The 25,412-nt window shown below is 40.3% G+C and overlaps 2 protein-coding genes across 6 annotated transcripts in view; one reads left to right on the forward strand and one right to left on the reverse strand.

Annotated features, from left to right (window-relative positions):
• Positions 1-1,607: 1,607 nt before the first annotated feature.
• Positions 1,608-15,326, forward strand: SDCBP (syndecan binding protein). The gene is made up of 9 exons (XM_080578988.1): positions 1,608-1,762; positions 5,550-5,615; positions 7,125-7,203; positions 9,705-9,814; positions 10,132-10,290; positions 11,642-11,817; positions 13,083-13,254; positions 13,646-13,737; positions 14,606-15,326. The coding sequence occupies exons 2-9, from the start codon at positions 5,565-5,567 to the stop codon at positions 14,658-14,660; spliced, it is 894 nt and encodes a 297-aa protein (XP_080435114.1). The 5' UTR covers positions 1,608-1,762; positions 5,550-5,564; the 3' UTR covers positions 14,661-15,326.
• A 2,871-nt stretch (positions 15,327-18,197) lies between these two features.
• NSMAF (neutral sphingomyelinase activation associated factor) overlaps positions 18,198-25,412 on the reverse strand; it is a 37,871-nt gene continuing 30,656 nt past the window's right edge. For 4 of the 5 annotated variants that reach the window (XM_080578977.1, XM_080578979.1, XM_080578978.1 and 1 more), the window contains 8 exons: positions 25,034-25,101; positions 23,250-23,317; positions 22,897-23,020; positions 22,080-22,163; positions 20,835-20,985; positions 20,263-20,365; positions 19,526-19,635; positions 18,198-18,565 (listed from right to left, as the gene is read on the reverse strand). In XM_080578977.1, coding sequence (XP_080435103.1) covers positions 18,471-18,565; positions 19,526-19,635; positions 20,263-20,365; positions 20,835-20,985; positions 22,080-22,163; positions 22,897-23,020; positions 23,250-23,317; positions 25,034-25,101 — 803 coding nt within the window. In that variant the 3' untranslated portion in view covers positions 18,198-18,470. Of the gene's footprint in view, positions 18,566-19,525; positions 19,636-20,262; positions 20,366-20,834; positions 20,986-22,079; positions 22,164-22,896; positions 23,021-23,249; positions 23,318-25,033; positions 25,102-25,412 lie in introns of those variants that run through there. The other variant, XR_013946127.1, reaches the window with a different exon arrangement.

Genomic DNA, 25,412 nt, shown 5'->3' on the forward strand with positions numbered 1-25,412 from the left:
ACTGAAGCTACAACCTGTAACTTGGACTTGGACACAACGTTCATCAAACAAATAATAGACTATACAGAGATGAGTGTTTTGGCTAGGACATCATCATAAAGAATGAATGTCCTTTGCAGCCTCTAGGGTAAATGTGCATTGACAGTGTAGGTCTGACATCCACTGACAAGCACTGCTACCTTGATAGCAGGACGTCTCAAAAGATAACAACAAGGGATAAAGTAATGCACAAAACAGCAAGTAACAAGGTAAGAACAGTGTCTCTGCAATGAGAGGGACCAAAACAAAATATTGCCCTTCCATGGTCAGAACCAATAACCAGCAGAACTGCATCGCCTGGACAGCAGTCAGTGGTATATCTGCCATCTCCATGCTACAAGGGCACTACCATGGTATGGATTCTCCAGGGTGGGTACAGGGCTTCACTGCACGTGGCTCATTGCAGGATGAAGAATTAAATCCCTTTTTGAGGTATAAATCTTGTAAACTTTCCACTTCACTTATGAGGACTGGAAAACACACATTGCAACAAAAATCTCCGTTTAGCGTTAATTAAGGTTTTAATTGCACAGGTAGGTCAAATGACGAAATAGCCTGTTAGTGCCAGAAGGAAGGGAATCCCTTCCCTCTCAATCCCATTTCTTCCTCCTCCTCCTTTCCCCTGTTCCTAGCCACACCCTCCCTTCCCTTGCTCTGGCTGGCGCTGGTGCTCACGAAATCCTGTTGTTGCTAGTTTAGCACACCAGCCCAGCAGAAAAATATTATTATTTTTTTTTTTTGGGTGGATTAGCGTTGTGCTGGAGCAGTGAGTTTAAAGTGTCCCACAGAAGAGCCTGACAATTGCTGGGACTGGCTGAGGACCAGCCAGCAACTACAGGGCAGGAGAAAGGGACGGGAGGTGGGAGCAGATCTCCCTTGGGGCTGGTGAGCTGTTAAACAACATTGTTGAATGCTCAAGTTTATTTAGTTTAAGGGAAGCTTTAGGGCACTCAGCATGTTTAACTATCTATATGGTGAACAAACTTCGCCATCGGGCAGTCTAGTGAAGAAAGATTTTAAAAACTGAGAATTGACAGTAGCCAAGTTAATACTAGAAGCATGGCAAATGCGTAAGAATTATGATAATTAAGTATAAAAGCCGAATAAAATGTCTCTGTGTTGGGTGTTCTTTACGTGATGGTTTCTCTAGGGGAGTTTCTCCAGCCGAGCTGTGGGAAGCCCTGCGTGGGGCGGTGAGCCGCAGGCCAGGTGATGTGGTCACGGCAGGCTCTGCGACGTCAGGACTTACGAATGCATGACGAGGGAAGGGAAAACAAGACGAGATTAAAAATAAATAAATCAGTAACCGAAACGACGCAGCAGGAAGAATTTGATTTAAAAAAAGGACAATGGATATAAAATGAAAGCGAGCCTTTCCTCAGGCAACCAAGCGATGAGAAGGCAGTAAGATGTGCAACACGCCGCCGGCAAGGCACCGCATGTAACGAGGGACAAGGGCGAAGCACCGAGGGCCGGGACCCCTTCCCCGTGGGGGGCCGGGCCACCCCCAGCCCCGGGCTCCCCCCCTCCGGCCACCGCCGCCCCCCGGCGGCCGGGGCCCGGCCCCTTCTCTCCGCCGCCGGAGCATGCGCGGGGCCGGGCCAGCTTCGCCGCCGCCCCCGCTCCCCTCATAGCGGCGCCGCCGGGAGCTGCCGGAGCCGCTGGTGCCGCCGCTCGTCCCTGCGCTGAGGGCCGCGACCGAGGGCAGCCGCCCGGGCCGGAGGTAGGGGGGGGGGGGTCGGGGGTCTTCGCTCCTCTTTGTACTTGGGCACGGGGCGGCTTGTGGGGAGCGTAAGGGGGGAGGAAGAGGGGGAAGGGGCGCGGCGGTATCGGGGGAAGGAGGGAAGGAAGGGCTTCGCCCGCGGAGGCTGCGCGGCCGTCGCTCCGTGCCCGGCGCGGAGGAGCCGCCGAGCAGCCATTTCGTGGGGCCGCGGCGCGCCCGGTGCCGGGGGGCGGCCGGCTCCGTCCCTCCCTCCCTCCCTCCCGGGGCTGCCTCCCGCACCGGGCTCCGCTGGTCGCCGTGGAAGGAAAAGCGCGAATAAATAAAGTCTGTGTGCGCTGGCGTCCTCTCAGTGTTTTGGGACTGGGGGGAGAGGGGGATTTGGGGTCTGTACTGCCTTCTTTTTAGGGCTTTAGGGCTTTTTAGGGCCTTCTTTTTAGGGCTGCATAATGTTGCAGAGCTGGTGTGGGTGTGTTGCGCCTTTTGGGGCGAGTGAGCCCTTCTTCAGGTCTGAAATGGAGGCAGCAGATTTCTGAGCAAAGTGCATAGCAAGAGCGAATGCTCAGAGGCCGATTAGATAGTATCAGAAGAAAAACACTTTTTTTTTTTTTTTTTCCTCTTTTATTGGAGGACACCTCTTGCAAAACAGTTCCTGTGTTCGTGCTGTCTCAGCTCGACCTTCGGGAGGTTTTGTCCTTTAAAGACAAAACTTCATCTCATGGCTTTCTAGCTGTTCGGGAAGCCAAAACCAATACCGTAGGTGCTGGTTTTGTGGCCTGGTATAATCTCTCTACAGGTATAAAATGCTTTTATTCCTTCCCTTTTACCCCCTCCAAATACCGTCTGCTGCCACTTTCAGAGACAGCAGTTGCCATGGACAGGTCAGACTTCGGTTGGCTCTTAGCCTACATCCAGCTCTGTTGTTTCCGACCCAACCAATGTCGGGAAGCCCGTCATCTTCCAGTCGAACCACTGTGTGTAGTAAGAGCCAGCTCCTACATACAAAACTTCCTGCTGATAGCCCAAGATTGTCACGAGTGCTGCCTGTCTATGGTCTCTGCCCAGTGCTCAGGCACTTCCCTTGGTAAATAGGATCCTCTTGGTGAGACAACCTGCTGGCGGGGCTGGCAGCTGGGTTTCTGAGCTTGAGGGTACTTGGAAACTGGCACTTTCTCCTTTTGCTTTCATTTCTGCTTTCCTGGAAGCTTCAGGTTACTACTATGTGTGTCCTCCACAGGATGTAGGAGCCTGTAAACAATCAGGGCAAATAGTTCCGTGTCGGTGTAGACTGGGGAGTCGCCCACCTCCCTTCCTCTCCGCTTTGTGGTTACCACTCCCCAGATCCTGCAGAAAGCCATGGCTGTTCAAACTTCGTGTTCAAGTCTGTTTTTGTTGTGAGTCATGGATGGATTCTTCCTGAGATTACTGGCAGTCCCCGACAGTGATGATTGTTGCTAAACAGTCATATTTTAAACTAAATAGGGTATTTTGGGGCGTCTCACGTTACCTAATGAGTGGTTAGACGTCTACTTCGGTGTTACAACTGCCTGCGCGGAAATTGAAAAAGCTCCTTGCTGATGTAAAAGCAACAAAGCTGGTATGCAGAGAGACAGGCTCACTGAATGCAGTGACAGGGGTGACCGTTATTCTGGCTATTTATTGAAAAACCAGAAATAGTAACCAGTGAGATTTTAAGGAGGGAGCTGGCAGGGCAGCTCCTTGGTGGCCGTGACAGACGGTTGGATTTGGAAGCTTCCAGCTGGGGAAGGGAGGTGGCATGGGCGGCGGTGCCAGAGCGGCAGGGTAAGCTGCTGGAGTGCTTTCTGAAGTGTTTGGGGAGCTAATATATGTTGAGTTTTGCTAGTACTCTTCTACAGAAAGCTCCACGTTCCTCATAATAAAGTAGAAGAAGTTTCAGATGACCGTCTGTGGCAAGTGTGACCAGAGATCGCAGGGCAGGATGAGAGTGGTCTGTGGAGGAAAACCAAAGCTGGTCCAGGTGGAAGCTTGCCCATGTGGATGTGGTCACTGGGACCAGAGACCCAGCAGACCCTGGGTGCGTTCTGCGCTACCGTGCAGATGTTGGAGCTCACGGTGGGCTTCTGCTCCCCTCGTTGCCCTGTGATGGGACCGCTCTGTCCCGTGGGGTGCTGACTGCTGACTTCGAATGTGTGCTGCAGCTGAAATCACCATGACTGATGTAGCTTGGAAGGAGATGGCCAGCCTGATGCGTGTACATCTTTATCGGTATTAGCAGCAGAGTGCAGTGCCCAGGGACTGCGTACCCGAGCAAGGGTTTTGCTGGGCTTGGGTTTGCATTTGCTGTTACCATTTTGGTTGAGTGAAAGCATTTAATTGCTTTCAGGTCAATGCTGCCTTAAAATAGAATTTTAAACTCACTTTAAATGTGTTTAATTTTTAAGGCTTCCAGGTCTTAGCTATGTTTGGTTTAGCTGCAGCAACTTGACAAAATTGTCAGTTGCACGTAATTACAAACGTGTGGCCAGTTATGTCAGGACAGTTCAGATCCCTGCCACATTTTGGGCTCTTTTGAAGTTTTAATTGCAGTCTGACATGATACTTGAGCTCCTGGGCGCTCTGCTGAACAAGAAGAAAAGCTGTTAGTGACCTTGATGTAATACAAGGAGACATCTATTGTGTTCCTGCAATGTCATGTTAGGCATCAGATTTTTTTTAATCAATTCAGCATCTGCATGTGAAGAAGCAGTAGCTCAAGGATTTATATAGTGGTCGCTTTTAGTCTGGAATTATAGTTAATTTGTTACGCAAACGAGGACCTCTAAAGTTTGGATGAGAAATTAATCCCCAAACCAGAAGCTTTTAGTAGTGCTGCCCAGTTAACTGTGTTCTCTGAGCCATATGTAACTTGAAAGACTTTGTCTTATTTTGTTGTCTTCTGCTTCTGTTCCTCTTCTACCCTTCCTCCTCTCAGTTAAAATGTTCATATAATTTGGGGTGAAATGTCTTATTACTCTCTTGAAAAGCTCTGTTGACCTTGGCGAGAACTTGAGCGAAGGATCTCTTGAAAACGGCATTTTCTACAGCCTCTGGTGCCCAGCTATAGCAGAGCTGAGTGTCTGTATGGTGCATTACAGGATCATGTGAAGTGTTTTTTATTACTTCCTGTTAATGGTGTCACAGGGCTTTCCCAACATCACATGAGAGGCAGGCTGAAGTCCCTGTGGATTTTGAAACTCGCCACTGACCGAATCTGGTTGGCTGAGGGTCTCTTGCTACAATTAATGTGGTACAAGTGGACATGGGAAGCCAGCTCTGAGTGACTCCTTTATAGGAACATCAGAAGTTATCAGAGTGTTTAGATACTTCGGGGAGTAGTGTGAAAGCTTACGCAGTTGTATATAGATTACTGTTGTACTTGTGTGGAGAAATATGATTAGATTTTTCTTTCAGTCCTCCTCATTGTTGCATCGTTGCCTCCTACGCTCTTTCTTTGTGATACTTACTGCGGAACGGTTTTCTCTGTGTAGGATTTCTCATAGCTGAGACCTAAACTTTGGCATCACTAAGTATAGTAAATAAAGCCTATTATACAAAGGCTATTATTGATAATAGATTAAATAGATAGCCTTAATGGAATTTGTCTTTAGTGCTGGGTATCTGTCATGCTGAGACTTGAAGGTCACAGCTGAAGTTATTTAATGCTTTGTCTGTTTTCTCTTTTTTTTTTTTAAGTTGTAATGCTAGGTAAATACCTGATGTCTAACCCTGTGTTGTTTGCTTTCCCTGTTCTGTGTCTTCTGCAACCCAGTGAGACTGCATCAAAATGTCTCTCTATCCTTCCCTGGAAGATCTGAAGGTGGACAAAGTTATTCAGGTATGGTAGGCTTTCATGAAAATAGTGTTGGTGGCAATAATAGATGTGTTGGTATTTAGTACAGGGAAGGGGGCACTTCTATTGAAGTTGTGATAAAATGTTTTACCATTGCACTTCTAAGGATCATTGGAGCCTTGAAGTCATAGGTTAGGATTGTAGTTGGGACTTCTTTGTTCCATCTGCCATGTCCCACGTGCTTCCTATGTGAAGATACAATTGGGTAACGCTAAATTTACCCCCCAAACAAACCCACCCTGCCTGGAGCTACAGATCAACTGCTAGAGTTTGATCTAAATGCTAAGTGTGATCTCTTTACAACTTATCTTTTGTGACCACTGAATGAAGCAGTGAGGAAATGGAAGTAAGGTATCTCTGTGTTGAGTATTGAAAGACAAAATCTGTGTCCACAGCAAATCAGTGAGTTTAAAATGGTTGCTGGTTTAAACGTAAACTTGTTGCACTAAATATTCTAACCTGTTCTTTCTGTCTAGCATTTGAGTTGGAGACACTTCTTCTAAATATGTTTGATAAATAATGAGTCACTCTTGCTCTGAAACTTCTCTCTAAACACAAGTTCCTGAAGAGGACTATGGAATCTTCTATTTTTAAACATTATTTCCGTAAAAAACATTAAGTAATTCAATGGTCTTGTTGAATTAAGTGATTCATGTGTCCTGTACAGCATAGTTTTCATTGTGCTGAAACTTTTCCCCACCTTTAATCTCTATCTTAGAGATACTGGGATAGCTGTTCTGTCATACTTAGGTTACCATGCAGAGGCCTGTTATTTTGGCCTCATGTATTCATGATCAGTGAAAAACAAGTAGCTGAGATACTGTGAGAAGGAAGGGAATTGGCTTACTTTAATACTGTCTCTTCTATTTGCAAGTCAGTCAGCAATATAGAAACTAAACTTAGCGTTTTCACTGTAGGATAAGTTGTGCATTTGGGACCTCCTGTAGAAAACTCTTAGGAGGTCCATTTTTTTTCAGAAGGTGTTAAACTAGTACCACTGCATTGTGTGCAACGTGAATTGCAACCTGCAAGTGACTATGGCAGAACTCATGACTAATACCTGTAAGCAGTGAAAATGTAGAGCTACTGCCATTCAACTGAAAAAAAAATTAATTACAAAACACTCTGCAAAGGACCTTCTTTTATAATTTTAAGTTTTAAAGTTTGTCAGCCAAGTTTAATGTATCTTTCAGAGAGATCCTAGGCTCTTTAACTTGCTTAATAACAAAACTGGAACTGAGGTTGACGTCATTTGTGCAGCTATTGTGTTATTTGTGCAGCTATCTCAGAGGACAGTACAAGTTCCTGTTGACGTAACTTAATACAATATGCTGCAGTATTATCAAACTATTTGTTTCAAAGAAAACAGCTGACTTCAGAGCTTCAAGATAATGGTAACAATGTGTAAAATAATGCATAGTCTCCTGGCTGCATAGTAAAGATTTCATAATTCTTCTTTTCCAAGATAACATATACGAGTTTCCTTGCTCTTAGGCTCAGACTGCCTTTTCTTCAAATCCAGCTAATCCAGCAATCTTGTCTGAAGCTTCTGCTCCTATTCCCCAAGATGGAGGTAAGGTCATATACTGTGTGGTATCCTAACGTTTTGGAAAGCAGTTATGAAACTCTATAGTTAAAGTACAGTCAAATACGTATAAACATGCAACTATTTGCTGAGGGTGAGGCCATGCCTTTTTGGAAATGCTTCCAAGTGCAAACAAAAAAAAGTGGCAAATAAGAACTGTTTTTGTAGCTTTAAGAAGCCTTTTTTTTTTAAGTGAGCCTAACATAACAAGATCTGTTGCTGGTACTGTTTGATCACTCAATAATGCTTACCTCAAACACTTAAGTATGTACTTATCATGTGTTTGTAAGCTTCAGAGAGCAGCGTGAGTCTGAATGTCTTCCCCACCCCCAGCATATGAGCTTGCTGGGGAACAAACAAGCTCAAATCTCTGTCAATAGGGAAGTGGAACTTCAGTATTGTCATGCTAGCAACATAAAGCTTCCTGCAGATTTTAGGGTCAAATGTCTGTTGGGAAATCCATCAGACCTAAAGTTGTATTGACTGATATCTCCTCCTGTTTACCTGATGCTCATATACATCCACAAATATGCATGGGTATGTTTGAATTCTGAGCTGTTAAGTTATGTTCGGTCTAAAGGACCTAAAATCTCTAACCAGCATGACCAGCTGCAGTGCTGGAATAGCCATCAAGAATGTTTGTGGATCAGATATTAAAGCATGGTAGGTGTACCTTTGTCTCCAGTTCTGCTCTTGGAGTTGGTGCATCTAAGATCACTTTAAGGATGGATTTTATACAGCTCACCTTAAATCCAGGAAGGATCTAAGTTCTTACCTGACCTAACCTCATTAGAGTAAGTTTGTTTCAGCAGTCCCTCTCCCTGGCAGCATTTTTTTTGACTGTCTGGAGTTTGAATTCTCCTGCAAATTCTGTGTCTACTGTAGTGCTGGCCAAATGACATTTTAACATCAGCTTGTCTGGAAATTGCTCAGGAGCTGCGTGTGGCTGAAGACTGCTAATCACTTAGATCACTTTTCCCTTGGGATATGTTATTAACAATCTATAGGACATGCCAAGCCCATGGGGGATCTCTGTCTTGGTAAAAGCAGGAGAATATACATCTGACAGCTCTTGGTGATGATTTCTGCTGTTTTGGAGACTCGTTTGAATGAGAATGTAATAACAATGTAGAATGAATCTTGTTGTCTTTTATGAAGAATGAAGGAGAAAAATCAAGTCACTGCAGAAGTCTTGGGAAGCTTTAATTGTGTGTAATCATAGGGGCTTGCAAGGCAAGCAGAAGACAGCCACAGAAGTACTCATTAGAGGCTTACTAATCTGTGTCAGTGAAACCAGTTTGGAAATAAGATTGGACAGTTCTCATATGAAACAGGATGCTCACGTGACAGCTGAAAGTATTAAGGGGCAAAAAAAGTTTCTCGGTGGGATTAGAATTCCTTGTAATGGCCTTTGAGTTCCTTCTTGGAAAAGTAGCTTTCAGTTTCTGGTCAAGTGTGGATTCTTATAATAGCTGTTCTTATACATATACCCATAAATGAACACTAAAAACGTCATCTGTGTGGATCAGGGAGCCTGTGTGCTTTCAGGGCTGCCCCTTGTATCACTTAGCTCTCTGAGCAGCCTTTTCTGTCTCCGCTGATTTGGTCAAAAGGGCGTGTGTTCTGGTAACTGCTTCTTGTTAAATAGCATCACTTAATTATCTGTGGAATGTCAAGAGCAGCATCAAGCTTCTTTCCAGAGTGGCTTGACTCAAGGTCCGACAAATCTGACTTTTCTCCCATTCCCAGCCACCTGCTCCTTCTCAGAGTGGAGGAATGTCCTGCTGGATATTTTAAGGTCCACTGTTCTTTTTCTGTTGGTATGAGGACTGTATCTAAAAAAGACTTCAATTTGAAGCTATGGGAAAATGACAGCTACTTTCTCATGAAGAATATTATAGTCATGTTTGCTCTGTGTGTGTTGCTTCTTTGTATAGGCTTCAGGGGTTTCTTTTTTTTTTAAGACTATCAGATACTACACATTCAGTAGCTGTTGGTTCCATGAATTCCTCTTGCACTGCACGCTCACTTCTGTCAATGCCATTCCCTCACACACTGTTTTCTAATGTATCCCGTGTTCTCCAGCTAGCCTGATGTGGGGGTGGGAGGGAGAATAAGTAGTTCCCCACTAATTGCCCGTAAACTTTGGAGGAAAGAAGGGCTTGTCATCGTGGACTGGAGCACAACATTGGTTTTGGAACTCATCACCATATATCTAATGTTGCTTGTGCCATAAAAGAAAGGAATGAATGGAATTACTTAAAGAATGTGGAGAACTTTTAGTTATCTCAAAAGCACTGCTCCTGTAGTTGCTTTTCTCAGCTGGGCTAGAATAACAGTCCTGATTCAGGTGGATCTTCCACTGTAATTTTCAAGTTAAGTACATTATGATACTGCAAGACTTGTTTAAGTTGTTGTATGTGTGATAGCAATATACTGTTCTGTTAAATGAACACACATTAACGGTTTTGTTTTTCTCGTTCATATAGGTTTATACCCCAGATTATACCCAGAACTTTCTCAGTACATGGGCCTGAGCCTCAATGAAGAAGAGGTGCAGAGAAACTTACCAGTGGCAGCAGCTGCTCAGCCACAAGGGGTAGGTATCAGTCAAGCATGCTTTGGAAACTGAAAGCATAAAGACTAAATGTATATCTACGATTCTAGAAAGTAGACTTATTTATAGTATGTACCTCACCTAACTGGTAAATGATTTTTTTTAAGTAACAGAGCCTATTTTTCTACAGCTTTAAACTGAGTAGTATACTTCCAGTTTTGGGGGGGAGGAAGGGAAGAACTGGTGTCGTGACTTGCATTTTATTTTTGCTTCTTTTCTCTTTGTTTAATCACTTCATATAAACTGACATACAGGTATTTTAAAAAATTGAAATTGTCTGGCTATTTTGTCTTAATCAGCAACTGGTAACACGACCTTCTACTAATTACATGGTAGCTCCAGTGACTGGAAATGATATTGGAATTCGCAGAGCAGAAATTAAGCAAGGCATCCGTGAAGCAATTTTGTGTAAAGATCAAGATGGAAAAATAGGACTTCGCCTTAAGTCTGTTGACAACGTAAGTATACAAGTTTTTGTTTTTGCCTTTACAGATCCTGCTGATGGATTAAGATAGTAGTTGAATTAGTGTATGGTCATGGGACTTGCTTATCTGTTACTAGAATTTGAAAACCCTCTGTTAGATCTGAAACTAGGGCATAGACTAAGATCTGATTTTATAGTGGCAATTTATTTTCATATAACACCTGGAGAATACTTGTAGTATCTCTTCAGAGTATAAAATGACCTTGCAGATCTGCTGTGAGTCTAGTTAGCAGTTTAAGTACTTCCCGGTGTTGCCACAAAGGTAGAGATAGAAGTCTTGAAGTTCTCAACAGTAGGCAGAGAAAAGCGTGTGGTGTAAAAATACCTCTCCTTTTATAAGCTCTTGCAATATGCTACTCATGAGAAAAGTTAGGATAGTGAGGGTTTTACCTACATACAAGGAGTAGTTTCAGAATCTCTTCTGTAGTTTCCTTTTAACATGAGTGTAGCTGCCAAAAGATCCAGGAGGTTGTCTGCTCTAGAGCTTCCCTGTTTAGATATTTTCTGATTCTCAGTGTGAAAAATGACACTTCTTCATTGTCTGTCTGTTTTCTTGGGGGGGGGGGGGGGGGGGAGGAGGTTTTGGCCAGGTCAATTATTTACTCAAGGTTTCACATAGGATTAAAATGATTCTGTAGTTCTAACCCAGGAAATACTGGACTTTTCCTAGAAAGTAGTGTGAATTCCTCTCTGTTGCCTGCCCTCACCCCATGGGAGGGTTTATCTACCTTCTGTGTTGACCTCATTTATTTGGTTTTGGGGGTACTTTGACTGGTAATAGTTTCTGGTTTTTAACACTTTTTTTACTTGAGGTGCTAGCAGTCAGTAAAAAGTTGAAAACTAATGGGTTGAGAAAGCAGATTTTTCCTTCTATAGAGTTCTTAGTGTTGCTGATCTATTTCTCGAGCTATATATAGACTGTCTTGCACGGGAATTCGTAGTCAAATACACAGGCAGACATGCAAATTTAGTACCAGTCTGTATGATCTAGTTTTTCAGATTTCTTGTTAAAACAACAGTATTTACTCCTTCAAGGAAGGTGTTACTGTGAAGCTTGTGTCTCTTAATTTCAAGAAATCTAAACAGAACAGACTTGCCTGTTTCCTAACTTTATTTTAATGTGAATGTCTGTCACTCTCTTAAAGACATCTATAAACTGACTGAAATTTCAAAAATGCATCTTAAGCACTTGTTGACTGTCTCTCCTTTTGTCCGTTTGCTTGGTATTACACAAAAACAGAAAACCAAAGGGCTGTGTATTCTGTGATTGGCTTTCACGTTTAAGGAAGTACATCCTGTTTCTACCATGCCCCATTCTTTTGTAGGGTATATTTGTCCAGTTAGTCCAAGCAAACTCTCCAGCATCTCTAGCTGGTCTGCGGTTTGGGGACCAAGTTCTGCAGATCAATGGTGAAAACTGTGCAGGATGGAGTTCTGATAAAGCACACAAAGTTCTGAAGCAGGCTTCTGGAGAGAGGATTTCAATGATCATTCGGGACAGGTAAGGCTGGCTACAGATACAGACTGTTATCTATCTTGGAGATGGATACTTTGTGAAGTTGGGTCTCCCTCACTTGAGAAGCATGGCAGGCATACAAAATGTGTTTGTCTGTATACTTTACTAATAAAGATCATTAGAAATGTTCCTTTTTATGAGGAATAGTCAAAATAATATTCAAAATGGTCACTAACTCAAAGTGCCATTGCACACCTCTTGCTTGGGCATGATGAGGCCTAACATCTTCAAGATAAACTAATGAGTGATAGCATAACTTAAATTCTGAGTTCAAGAGTTCTGTGCTTTTTCTGACACGACTTTTGCTTATACTTACTGAAGCTTCTACTTATTGAAATACCAATAAAGACAGTATCAAAATAGTCGCTGTACTAATGAGCTTAAATTTTTCACTTCCATTTTTATTTAGCATGGTACTCTTTTTGTGAACTTCATTGCTTACATATGAGTTCATGCCAGGCTCACTAAAAGTATGCTTGATAAACCAGTATGTTTTTAATCAATATTGGATATTTATTGTATGTAGTAGTAATGGGACAGATGCAGCATGGTCTCTAGGCTGAGAAGACAGATGATGCATGATGTGACTAAGTACATGTCTTCAGAAACTTTTTCAATGTTCTTTTGTGTTTAAGAATCAAGTTTGACCCCAGTGGGGGGTGTATGACTTCTATTGTATTAAATCAAAATACTGTGGTGGTAGATTCCCTACTGTCTACCACTTCTGTGCCCAACTTCTGCCCTCTTGCTGGATTTCTTAAGAAGTTAAGACAACTTAAAGGTTCGTTGTCTATAACACAGTGGAAAAGTTGTTGGAGAAGCCTTTAATCTCCAGAATCATGCAGTCACCTACAGTTGTCAAAATGGCCTGCAGTGTTTTAGCTACCTGCTAACATTTGTTAGGCAAAACTTAAGTTTGAGTGGCCATTTCTGTGGTTGGCTGTTGGGGGGTGGGTGGCTTATTAGTAATCCAGAGGGTGGAATACCTATAGAAAAGGGAAAACGTAAAAACTTTAAAATCAAATTTCCATATGGAATGTGACTTCAGCCTAGAAAGAAGAGATTAAAATAGCAAGTATTCCCAAAATGAAGTTAAACCCCTACCACTTTTCATTGTACTCTTTAGAGACTCATACATCAACTACATTAACTTTTTGCAAATCAAAGGTACTGAAATAGTGTGTGGTTCTCTCTGTGGTTTGGTAGACTGAAAATGTTCTTGCATTTTAAGATTCTTCTGTTTCTTACAGGCCTTTTGAACGAATTATTACTATGCACAAAGACAGCACAGGGCATGTTGGCTTCATATTCAAGAATGGAAAAATAACCTCAATAGTGAAAGACAGTTCTGCTGCGAGAAATGGACTTCTTACAGAGCATAACATCTGTGAAATCAATGGCCAGAACGTCATTGGATTGAAGGTACGTTTCGAGGGTTCTGCTTCTCTGTGGTTTCCTTTCTATAGGCAAGGCAACTCATTCTCTTCCTCTCTACCTTTTATAGTTGGTTCTCAGTTTTTAAGTTATGTTTTGCCAACAGCAGAATAAGTTTCCCCTGCCAGCCTGTGTCAAATTACAGTAGGATGTCTGTATCCCTACTCCAGTGAGTTCCTGTAAGGGAACTGTAAGGGGTGACTCCGTAGGAAATTCATTAGCACTGCAGCTTAGTGATTTGCCCTGAAGGTTAAATACTGTAAGAAGGGAGTTGTGGGGCTGTTAAGCTGCATGAATGTGTCTAGATTAAGTTCCTGAACTGCTGCTTTATTGGTTATTTCAAGTGATGTTGCTCATATGATTTCTTGTTCAATAACAGGACCCCCAGATAGCAGACATCTTGGCAACAGCTGGAAACACAGTGACAATTACCATCATGCCTTCCAGTATTTATGAGTATATAATAAAGAGGTAGGTAACAATCAAATAAAGCAGCCATGGTGTTAATTATCTCAAAGCTGGTAATTATTTTGCAGGTTAAATAAAATGCAATTAGGTCTTGCCATGAGAACAAACCTGATAGAAGGACTAGTTAAGGTGAAGTCTGAAAATGTACATAATCCAATGGTTTTAATCAGACTACTGTGATTTGGTTCTGTTTTTAAACTGTTGATATGTTAGTGATGCTCCTTTGACTTTTATTCTCTTGAAAAGCCCTCTTCTAAACATAACTGGACTAAATTTGTATCTGAGCACTTTGAAGTACATGGATAATACAAGTCTTTGTTACCTTGCAACTAAAATGTTTCTAGTGCAGCTAGTTCTGGTGCTGTGAACATGATTCTTGGCAGGATATAGTTGGGTTTCTCTAATCCTTTGGCTGCACTAGCTTTCTACAGTTAAATCTCTCCTGGAAAAAAGTCTTAAAGCTGCTAGGAATTAATTGTAACACTTTGAATGCTTAAAGTATAATTAAGTGTTCCTCCCCACCCCCACTGTACGCTCTTCCTACAAAATTGTTTCCAGAACAGCCATATTCCCTTCCCCTCCAGCCTTTTTCTTCCCTCCTGCTTGTGATACTGCTCTGCACAAATGTCTGCATCTTGAAAGATGTTTGTATCACGACCCAGCTGCTAACAAAATGTTGGGTATTGGGGCATCTCTTACTTACGCAGTTTAGTGCAGCTTTTCTATAGCAATGTATTTGTTAAAATGGTGGAGTGAGAGACCCTTTTTAAATTGAATTAAAGGGCTAGCAAGGACAAAGATGCACTGAACAGAAGCTTTTAGCAGGCTTCCACGTCTCTTAAAAAACTGAATGACTTTTCCTTTTCTATAGGATGGCAACTAGCATTATGAAAAGCCTGATGGATCACTCTATTCCTGAGGTCTAAACATGCATCATGTACATGTGTCTGTACGTACATATGATGAGAATTCCACTAAACTTGGGCTATTATACTCAGTGATTTCTTTCTTCTGCACATGAGCCTTTCTGGAGGCCAAGAGAAGATATGCTGCATCAAGCATTTGCATCTATAATGGCTGGGAATGTTACAGTTCAACATATCTTGTTTATTCACAAACTGTAGAACTTGTAGCCTTATATGCTTGACGAATGTGAAATTCCAATTGTGTTATGACTTTTTGTAGATCTCTTCCTTAGTTTACTACTCGTATAAGCCATTGCAACTAAAGGAACCAGATATCACTTGCAAAATTATGTGTTGTTACCTAGGGCAATGCTGTGCTTTGTATGTTTAAGAGAAACAAGTATTTTTACTGCTTTCTGTTTGCAAGCGTAGATATGAAATAGCCTATTTAGAAGTATGGCTAGTACTAGTTTATTTCTTGTTCTAGTAAATTCTGTTTACACAAGTATGCCAGCTAAGCTGAATATAGCTGAAGGCATCATTCAGTAAGTATATTAAATAAGGTAGTGTACAGATAATCAAATCTTTTTATTACTTGTTATACAAATTGTAACTGATACGCTTATCTCTCGCCTTAACCAAGTTCTTAAAGATTCAGAAGTAACCAAATAAATGACTGAAACTTTAGATGGTGTGTGCATCTTCTTAAGATGAGCTGAGACAGGTTTCTTCAAGGTCACTTTCAGCTGGCAAGAAAGACAAGGTAGGAAATAAAGTTTTAAATAGCTTTCTAACAAAGGTCCCAGGCATGTTCAACTCAGGTTTTTAAGTTAAGTGACCTGAAGTGAAATGCCAGGTGGTGAGCAGTTTCTTTTTTCATGTTCTATTCTAGCTTCTAGCTGTGAAGTTGTCTTTCTTATATGTTGCAGTAGCCCAACGCGAGTAATTTTAGTTTAGTATAGGTATTAATAGGTGTGGGAAATCAATTTAGATTTCCTTTTCTAAATGAACCAGGATCCAAAATTGGTTGGGGAAGATGGTACCTGACTTACGTGCTTGTCCATCTAACTGAAAAATATTTCACAAGGTGAGTGCAAGTGCAATTAATAGAACAGGTCATAGCTGAACAAACAGTTCATAGCTTGACCCTGCAATAAGTATAGTCCCAGGTATGCTAATAAGGGATTGGCAGTGTACCTAGCTGTAGCTATTCCAGCTTGTAGGAAATGCAGTGGGGGGGGTGGAGTTGGGAATGCACAGACATACTTTTCTTCCTGGGAACACTGCCAGATTTAGCACTTCAAGTTCAGCCATTTCTGGCTTCTCCAATGAAGTTCTCTGTTACTGCGAGAGAAAACCAGTATCTTACTTCAGGTTGCAGTGGTGATCAAATTCTTCCTGGGAGCCACTTTAATTGGATTGTCTCTAAAAACTAGTGGGGCAAGCACTTACTGGCAGTAGCTGATGACTTCATGCGGCCTTGGTATGGCTCAGAAGCATGGGAGTTGAACCTGTGGCCTGTAGCCAGTAACCTTAAGGAACTCTAGCACAGTAGCTTACTTAGCTATGAAACCCCTGTAGCCCAAAGAATGTATGGTCTCTATCTCTAACCAACTTCTCCTTAGGATCAGACTGTTTAGCAGGGGACAATTCTATACCCCTTCAAACTTTAAAACCCCTTATTTAAGCAAACCTTTTCAAACCTGTAAACACCAGCTTGACCAGCTTTTCACTGACTAAATTCCTTCAATTCCCTACTGAGTGTAAGTGGATAAGTTGTTATGCTTATTTTATATTACATATATATAATTTAAAGAGTTAAAAGTTAGAGGAACAAACACAGATGAGCAAAAAAAACCACAACATGCTACAGAGAAGGCCCTCTAGTGCAAAAGGAGCATGCCTGTCTGAAACTTGAATGAGACAACATGGAAAAAAAGGTGTGTGAAAAGGGAAGGGTAGCTCTTTGTCATTTTTCAAGCCCATTATAGTTTAAACAAAAATTGTAGGCTAGTACCTTTTACTCAGTTCCTGCTAAAATGGAAAATGAATTGCAGTGCAAATGTTAAACTCACAGTGGTATTGTATGCAGAAAGCTTAACCCTGGGGGCCAGGGATGAAATACAGTAGGGTAGAGGTAAATGAACAATGACAGGCACAATTAAAACTTTTAACATGCTGCAAAATGCACCTGAGACCTCTCCAGGCACTTGTAGAATTTGATTTCCATGTTTCTTGACTATGTACAGCTCTGTGTGGGAAATACAGAAAAGGAAAAGCAAAGAAGCAGAGTAAACACCAACCATTCTCCTGCAAGATCGAGTCTGGTAACAGAACGTGCATGTGATATGGCTTAACTTTTTTGTTACGTGTGCCTTCACCACACAATAATTGATTACATAAAGTTCAATTAATCCAAATGAGCACTGTAGATGAAATAAGTTTGCTTTAACTCTATACCATTACAACACTGAGAAGAAGGTTTAAATCCCATCATAAAAAATGGCTAAATAAATAATGCCACTGACCATAAAACAATTATTTTACAATGCTAACTAAAGAAACAGTTGCCTCTTGACATAGCTGTTAAGTCTCAAAACCAAGGCATTCAGTCCTGAGACTCAAAGGGCTGACAGTGTAATTTAGAGGAATGTTTGTCCTGGAGACATTAGCAAAGCTTCTTAGTATATTAGCAAAGCTTCTTAGTATGAGCCATAGAGAATACCAGAGAAATAATAATCATGGGTCACACTGATGAAAATCACAGCTGCAGGTGACTATTTCTTAAATATGCCACTTAAAGGCTATTACCTGAAGTCTTTACCCTCAGAATAGTTCCTTGCAGGGAAACATAGTCTTCAGTCCTACAGGGAAAATAAGCCCAATACAACACCACTTTGACCCTAGGTTAAGACAGAAAGGATCACATAAAGCCAGAAGTTGTAGCTCTGTTTGAAAGTTGTATTGAAATGCCATCCCAAAGCCTATTTGAGTTGAAAGAAGCATATAGAAACAGCACGTAGAAAAGGTGAAGATGAATAAGAAAAGGGTAGTAACAGAAGTGATAAAAGGCAGCAGTAATAAAACCCAATTATTAGGGAAGATTTATATCAACATATTATGTGTATGTATTACTTCTCTGCTAGGGGACCAGTTTTATACTTGCCTTCCTTTCAGGCTACTACAATAGGGTGGCTTTAGGTGTATCCTTCCCCCCATTTTCTTTTTAATAACAGGAAAAAACAATATAGAACTTGTTCTTATTCTTCTCTATGCCATTGCAGATAATGACAGTTGGAAACTAGACAGCACTAAACTGACCACTGCTCAGCCCAACAGCTGCCTTAGCAGTAAGTAAGTGTTGAAAGTAGTATTTTTGCATTTTACCCTTGTATGCATCTTCACTAGAAAGATGTTTCCTACACAAGGTACATACGTTATGTCATGAGACATAACACAGAGGTGCAAGCATCCTTAAAAGACTTGAGAATGCAAAAGAGTCTTCTTTTAAACCAGACAACATGCCATTGATACAGTCTATGTAAATCAAACAATGACTGCCAGTTAAGAGATCTTTAATTACAGAAAAATAGGTCTTTAATGTTATCTCATATCACTTTAGACAAGCATTTTCAATGATAGTCCATGAAAAATACATACACTGTGGAAGTTAAGAGCTCTCAGTGAAGTCACCATAATCTAGGAAGTTGTAGGTGAACAGAGCTTCCTATCTGGTCGAACTTCAGCAGCCATCATTGCACACAGTTAAGTTCCTTTAAAAGGTTTGGTTTAAAATAAAGAGTTCATTTAAATGTCTGGAGGGAAAGGCACTTAGTATTGCAGTTTCCAGAACATGATTTGTTTGTCTTCCCCTCCTGTAATAACACTGTTGCATTGTTCATTCATCCACATGGACGTTACACCACCTGGGGGGGGGGAAATAAAATACAAGTGGTACTCATGAGAATGGAACATATCTTTTAAAAATAGTTTAGCATCATCAATATATACTTAGTACATCAGTACATACTTAATGTCTATATACTATATACTTATATAGTGTGAATGTAATGCAAAGAAGATTAGGCTGCAAGGGAGCTGTTCTTATTCACAGTAGTAATCTCATGCTATACTGCCTCGGCTGATTTTTGGAATTGGAAGTGGAATGTAAGTTCCAGTGTACAATGCAGACAACACAGTGGCAAAAGGATTCATTGGGATAAGGGGAGAAGCGTCTCCAGAAAGAATTTTCCTACATCAACTAGACTTCTCATATTAAAAGTATGTAGCATCTTATAGCATGTGCCTAGAGGCCCACTTTTAAAGATTCTCTAGATGCAGCTTGATGTACTCTGGAACTTGAGCTGTAATAGACAAGTTTACAGAAGGGAAGTCTGAAATAACTTCATGAAAGCAGCCTTAAAAGCAAACTGAATAAAACTGAGATAGTTATTCCTCCTTCATACATTTTGGTTTCTCATGTATTGAAGACTATGCACATACATGTAAGATATTTGTAAATCTCTAACCAAAACAAATTTCTTTAGCAAACTTAATTGTTGTTAGATTTACGGTCTGGACAGACTTTGATATAAGGTAGTCTATACTATATTTGTACTATGAAGTACAAGAAAATATATTTTTGATGCTATATGAATTAGAAAATCCCAACTTATCTGCCTCTCTTCAGTCTTGTAAAGAGCAGTACCATTCACTACTGTTACATTTCCTAGGAGGCTCATGTGTACCTCCTTCTGGTGTTCTGGTGCTCCAGGTAACATCAGGAACCACTCAAAAGCAGAGCAGATGACTCTCAAACTTGTCAATACCAACATGGACAGAAAATTGGAAACTTCAATTCGAGAACAAGAGTAGTTCAGGTATACCTGTATGTCCTCTGATTCTTTCAGTAACTTTTCCACCAAGAAGGTCCCAAATCAGTAATTCACCAGACTGACTTCCTGATAAGATGGTATTTCCATCCCATTTGAAACACCTGCAAAGTTAACTCTAATCAGTTCACTTTAAACTTTTGTGTAAAAAGAGCTGAACAATTCCAAACAAAGCCAAAAATAATTGAAAATTGAGGTATGGGACTGAAGGAAATTTACCATTTAAGAGTCTTTCTGGAAAGGTTATTCCACATCCGTTTTAAAAGGTCATGACCCAAACTTTCTTTTCTGACTGCCCTAGACCCAGCTTCTTTCCCTGCCAGAGGGATGAAGTGTATTCCCACAGCACAAGAGGACCCAGTCAGTTGTACACGTGTGTGGTACACCCAAGTGCTCCCATGAACCACCACTTTCACTTCCATCACTTCATGTTTCTGAAGTGCAAAGATGACTTTCAGGGTAATAACTGAAGAAGTTGGTGCTGAAAAAGCAGGAGTTATTTGCTTAGATACCTGTTTGTTTTCATTCCAGTTGGAAAGCTTGACTATAATGCACACAACTTACTAGAATGTCAGCCTTTGCACTTGAGTGAAAATTAAGTATTTGATTTAATTCAGTAAAACAATCTTCAATATTATTACCCTTTCCATTCTGCTATTGCCAACCATTAAGCACCTCCACAGTTAACTAAGCTGGCCATGCAGCTTCATAGTCTGTGTTCTCAGGATTACCTCTGTGGCTCATCAGCAGTTACAGAAGATATGAGCGTTCCAGTCTGCACATCAATCACTTTAAAACAACAGTCTTCTCCTGCACTGAGTAGATGTCTGCTGTCTGTGCAAAAGAGCAAACAAAACAAAAAACACAACAAAAAAGAGCATGTTTAAACATGCAGCTCTAGTTATCAAAGTAGTCTACAGTACAGCATGCTTGCTGTGACAGGCATGACCTGCTTATTTATACAAAGTTTACTGTAAATTGTCTTCAAGCATGCAATGATAAACATTAGTCTAGACCACTGGTTTACAGTCTAGTACGGCCTTGTGTAGACTTAATAAATTCTTTATAGTGGAGAATCAGAGAATCACAGAACGGTTTGGGTTGGAAGGGACCTTAAAGATCATCTAGTTCCTACCCCACTGCCATGTGCAGGGACACTTTCCACCATTCCCATTAGACTAGTAATTTCAATAACACTATTAGACTAGTAATTTCAATAACAAGAGTGTATTACATGAAATCAGGAATAAGATTCCCTTTGAAATTCCCAACAGTGCACATTAAAAACCAAAATCCAACATACCGGGACTAAAAGCAGCATCAAACACAGTCCCAGAATGATATGGCAACTGGTGCAACATTGTTGCTGTAGTAACATCCCAAATACTAATGGTACCCTCTTTGGTTCCAGATGCCAGTATAGTATTTGCAGCATTAAGGTCGATTGTATTTACCTAGGAAGTTAAACATCCCATGATTTTCCTGTTCTTTCATGTAAGCCATCTTGAGACAGGTTTTAAACATACACAAAAAAAATCTTAAGATGCCATTTTATTTACAAAAGCTTTTACATTTAATTCTGCAACATCCTTAATTAAGTACAATTATTACCTAGAAAAAGTGAAAAATAGGTCCCTTTGACGATATTTTAAAATACTTTTTCTTCACAGAGTAAGAAATGCAAATTGACATTTCAGACTCTTTGTACCCATACCCCCCACCTAAATGCATGACTTTACCCTAATGGGTAATATTCTCCTTTATTCCTAAAGAACTTCCTAGCCATCAGTTGTTTCCAATACTCTCGGGTACTGTTCTTAAATGTTATGAAAACTGTTTCAATACTTGTTTATCTTGTGCCCTGTTAAAAAAAAACTATCAAGTAGGCTTACAATACTTAAATATCCTTCTAGAGTGACTTCAGATGCTGTAAGTAAAAGCGCACATTACACATCATTTAGATTTAAGTGTCATTAGGTGCACAGAATGTGTTTATATAATTTACAGTGAAATTCAGTGATATATTTTATAGCATGGTGAACAATTCAGAACTCTGTTTTAGCTTGCCTTTGGAAAAGATACATTGAAAGGAAGCAGTAACTATGAAAATACTTAAAAACACATTTGTTTTCAAAAGCAAACAAAATCACCCCAAACTACTAAAAACAACCTCTCTCCCCCCACCCCCCTAATGAAAACTGTGCATACAAGCTGAGCAAGGCAAATTAAAATAATGAAAAAAAAAATAACCACAAAACAAAACTCTTCACACTGTTGCTTCAGTCCCCAGGGGTGGACCTTTCATCCAAGGAAGCAGGGAAAATTGGAGAGCAGTTCAGATTAAAACAAACAAAAATAAATAAATAAACAACAAAAAACCCTAGTAAACCAAACAACAACAACAACAACAAACACAAAACAAAACAAAAACCACCCAAAAGCTAAAACCTCACAGCTAAACAAAACAATCCCCTAAGACAATCCTTGTACTTTAACACATTATCTTGACTTTCGTTCTCAGATACTGTATCTCTATCTGCATACTTACACTAACATCGTGTTCTAACTCTGCAAGGAGTTCAAAGTGGTGTTTTTTATTGCTCAAGGTCTCTCCAGGAACACAGTGCCACACCTGTAACACAGACATTTCAGTTTGCTCAAGACAGCATTAGTAAAACTCTGAATTAATTTCTCCATTACTGAATTCTCGTGTTAAGAGGGCTGCTTGTGTAACTGTGGGCCTTGTCTGTGTGGCACAATACAGCAACAACAAATTGCACCATAAATCATTTACACTAAGCAGAGCAACATATTAAACATGATCATTACAACTCCAAGTAGGTTACAGAAGCCTACCTAAGTGACTGTGTATCACTGCACTGAATGTATACTTATCAAAAACCATTGACAGAAGACTTTGGGAAATTTTTTCCTGTCTGTAACTTTTAATTTTAAATTATCTTTCAATCTAACTGTAGGCATGTTCTTTTGATTAGCAAGTTCCTGGTCCACTTGGCTGAAGAAATAAGCTACAGAACTATTAGACACTTTAGAAGCCTATTCCAGTCAGCAAACAATTGTCAGTCAAGGTCACAAAACATTCACATTCCTTCAACAAAAGCAGTTCACCCCCAAAAGAGCCAATTTATAGTAAATTAGAATGAATGAAGTTCCTTTAAAGTAACACTTCAGCTTTGAAACACAGCTGAGGTAAAGCTAATGAGCTTGTATTACAGTAAGATTATTTCTAGAATAAGTATTTATTCTACTACAACAGGTGCATCCACTCCAATGTATTTGTCTGGCTGCATAATGAAGTGTCAGCAATAAATAGTTATTGAAATATTAGAAATTTGTATACAAACCTTAACAGTGGAATCCCAAGACGCAGAATATAAACGCCCATCACGCCAACAAATCTTACTGACAGCATCATCATGTCCCATTAAGATGTCTTGACGTCTTCCAAATGCAATTGAATAAAAATATCTAGTAGGAAGGGGTTATAATAGCATAATGTCTTCAGAAAATTTAAACAGTTTTCTTTGAATTTATTAAAATAATTTTGCTTCTACAGTTTCTAACAGGAATCCATTGAAAAAAACATAGAAGTACAGATACTGCATGTTAACAGTGAACTTCTGTATCTATAACCATAAATATAATTACCAAGGTACTCAATGTAATTCAATAGAGTCACTAGGAAGTAAATACACACATATGATTGTCCCATGAAGAACTTATGACAGTGGTATCTCCTGGTAAGATTAGACAAGATGACAGGGCCTGTAGGGAAAAGGAAAAAGAAAACAATGTTGTATTTTTTACCCCTAGTCAAAGAGAAGTACATTAGCGTGCTTCTGGAGAACAAGAAGCATTGTAACTTCTTTCTTAAAAACATCATACAGGTGTTACATGAACATTACTTAAGTAAAACCTTGTAAGTTGGACACTGACCATCCTTTAAAGAAAGAACACTGAATGTCAGGTAAATAGAAAATTAAAGTTCAGAAACACATGTAGAACTGATGGATCTCCTTTTTCAAAATGCTGTTTTTCCAAGTACATTGGATGTGATTCCACACTCAGGAGAAACTGGGTCAGCTTTTCATCTTGCAAGCTACTGTCAATTCTAAATGCAAGAAGAAACCAAAAAACATAGGTTTCTTTTGATGCTTGTTCTCCAAGACAGCCACTTATCTGCTCAGCTCTTTTAAACAACAGATACCTAATTTCTATTATTCTCAGCAAGAAACATTCTTTACAGACAGGTGCTCAGTTACATTGCCATTAATGGAAGCAGAAGAAAAAAAAAACACAAAACAAAATAAACAAACAAACAAAAAAAACACAGCCCAGTGCTTCTACTAGTTTCATCTAAAACATGAACAGTAAACTGTTCTAAAAAACAGGTAGGCAGCTAGAGTGTTAAAAGACTATTGCTTCTGGCCTTGCTGCAACAGATCTGCACTGAAACTACACAAGGGGTGGCGGAGAGAGAAGAGTACAAGAGTGTACATGGCCTCCTCATGAGAAATTAAGTTTTGGACTAGGATTCAGCAGAGCTCCCTTTCTATAGCATCAAGAAGTGGCATTTCTAAGTTTGCCTTGTTAAAGCATTAAGAATTCTTGTATATAATTTCACCTGCTAGTTTGTACCACAGAAGGCACCAACCAGGGTCTTGATCCTAAAATTTGTTTGGGGACCTGCTAGAGCATAACTATGGCTTCTGTCTGGGCAACATATTTGGCTTTTCTCCCCCTCCATAGAGATGAGGGTACAGAGGAGGGCTAATGCATGCTAGTATCTTGTCTTGACAAATTGCTCAGAACGTGACAGTAGAGAAGGAATCTCAATGACTCAGCTCTGGCCACAGTGCTCAAGCACAGAAAATCAAGTAGAGAATTCCTTTCCAACTTCTGGTTTAGAAGCATGGGAAAAATGTTCAGAGGCTGCTGAGATCACTGCTCATGAAGAAAGGATACCTCGGGTTCACACAGCATGGATTCCACTTCCTGTCCTTGGCTTTCCTCTGCTGACTGACTCACAGACTCCAAACACTTTGGAGCAGTACGGCAATGGTGGGTATGAGAACACGGGTGGCATTTACGCTTTGTGAATCTGTTCTTATACTGAATGGCAGTTCAAGGTTGTTCAGGAAGTCAACCTCTGCTTATGCCAGAGTATCTTTGTCTCCCACAATCCCTTCCCTGGACATCAGAGCAACTCAGAACAGCACTAACACAGATGTAAAGTGCAAGCCTTTAATGCACCCTTCCTGTGTTCACAGAATGTGCTCTCTCTCCCTGGAGGCCTGACAGGGAATCTCAATTCACTCTACTAAATTATTCACACACAGTAAAACTGAGGAGGCAGGCAGGGGAAGGAAAAAAAAAAAAAAAAAAGAAAAAAAAAAGCACTGAGGTATGCTAAGAAGTGTTTCTGTGAGTAGCTTTCAGAAGATTCTTAATGATGTCCTTTTAATTTTGACAGCAACTTACCATATTTGAAAAGGACACACTTCTTTGGAGTGTTTTTGAGTCTTTGGAAAACATCTTCAAAGTTGAATCTAAGGATAATGGACAAAACAGACAAAAGATAAAAAGGACTGTTTTATATTATAGAAGCTAGTAATTTTGCTCCTGTTTGAATATTCAAGTATTTTATTATAAAAAGGAGGTACAGATTTCTCAGTCTTTGAACTGAGAATCTAAAGTGAGAAATTACCTACTTCTCAAGCCTAGATATAGACAATATTTAAATCTTTGAATTAAAGATCTAAAACTTTAAAATACATGTACTTAAGCTTTTTAATTACAAGAAATATATTTCAGTTCATTAATTTCTGTAGTAAGTGACTTGCAAATGTGACAATCCAGA

The sequence above is a fragment of the Anser brachyrhynchus genome (assembly GCF_964034855.1).
Source record: "Anser brachyrhynchus genome assembly, chromosome: 2".
Lineage (NCBI taxonomy): Eukaryota > Metazoa > Chordata > Aves > Anseriformes > Anatidae > Anser > Anser brachyrhynchus.

Excerpts from the sequence above, each read along its gene's own strand:
- SDCBP (XM_080578988.1), top strand. The coding sequence starts at position 5,565 with ATGTCTCTCTATCCTTCCCTGGAAGATCTGAAGGTGGACAAAGTTATT. Across the intron at positions 7,204-9,704 it reads TCCTATTCCCCAAGATGGAG|GTTTATACCCCAGATTATAC; the intron begins GTAAGGTCATAT and ends TCGTTCATATAG. Across the intron at positions 13,738-14,605 it reads TATGAGTATATAATAAAGAG|GATGGCAACTAGCATTATGA; the intron begins GTAGGTAACAAT and ends CCTTTTCTATAG.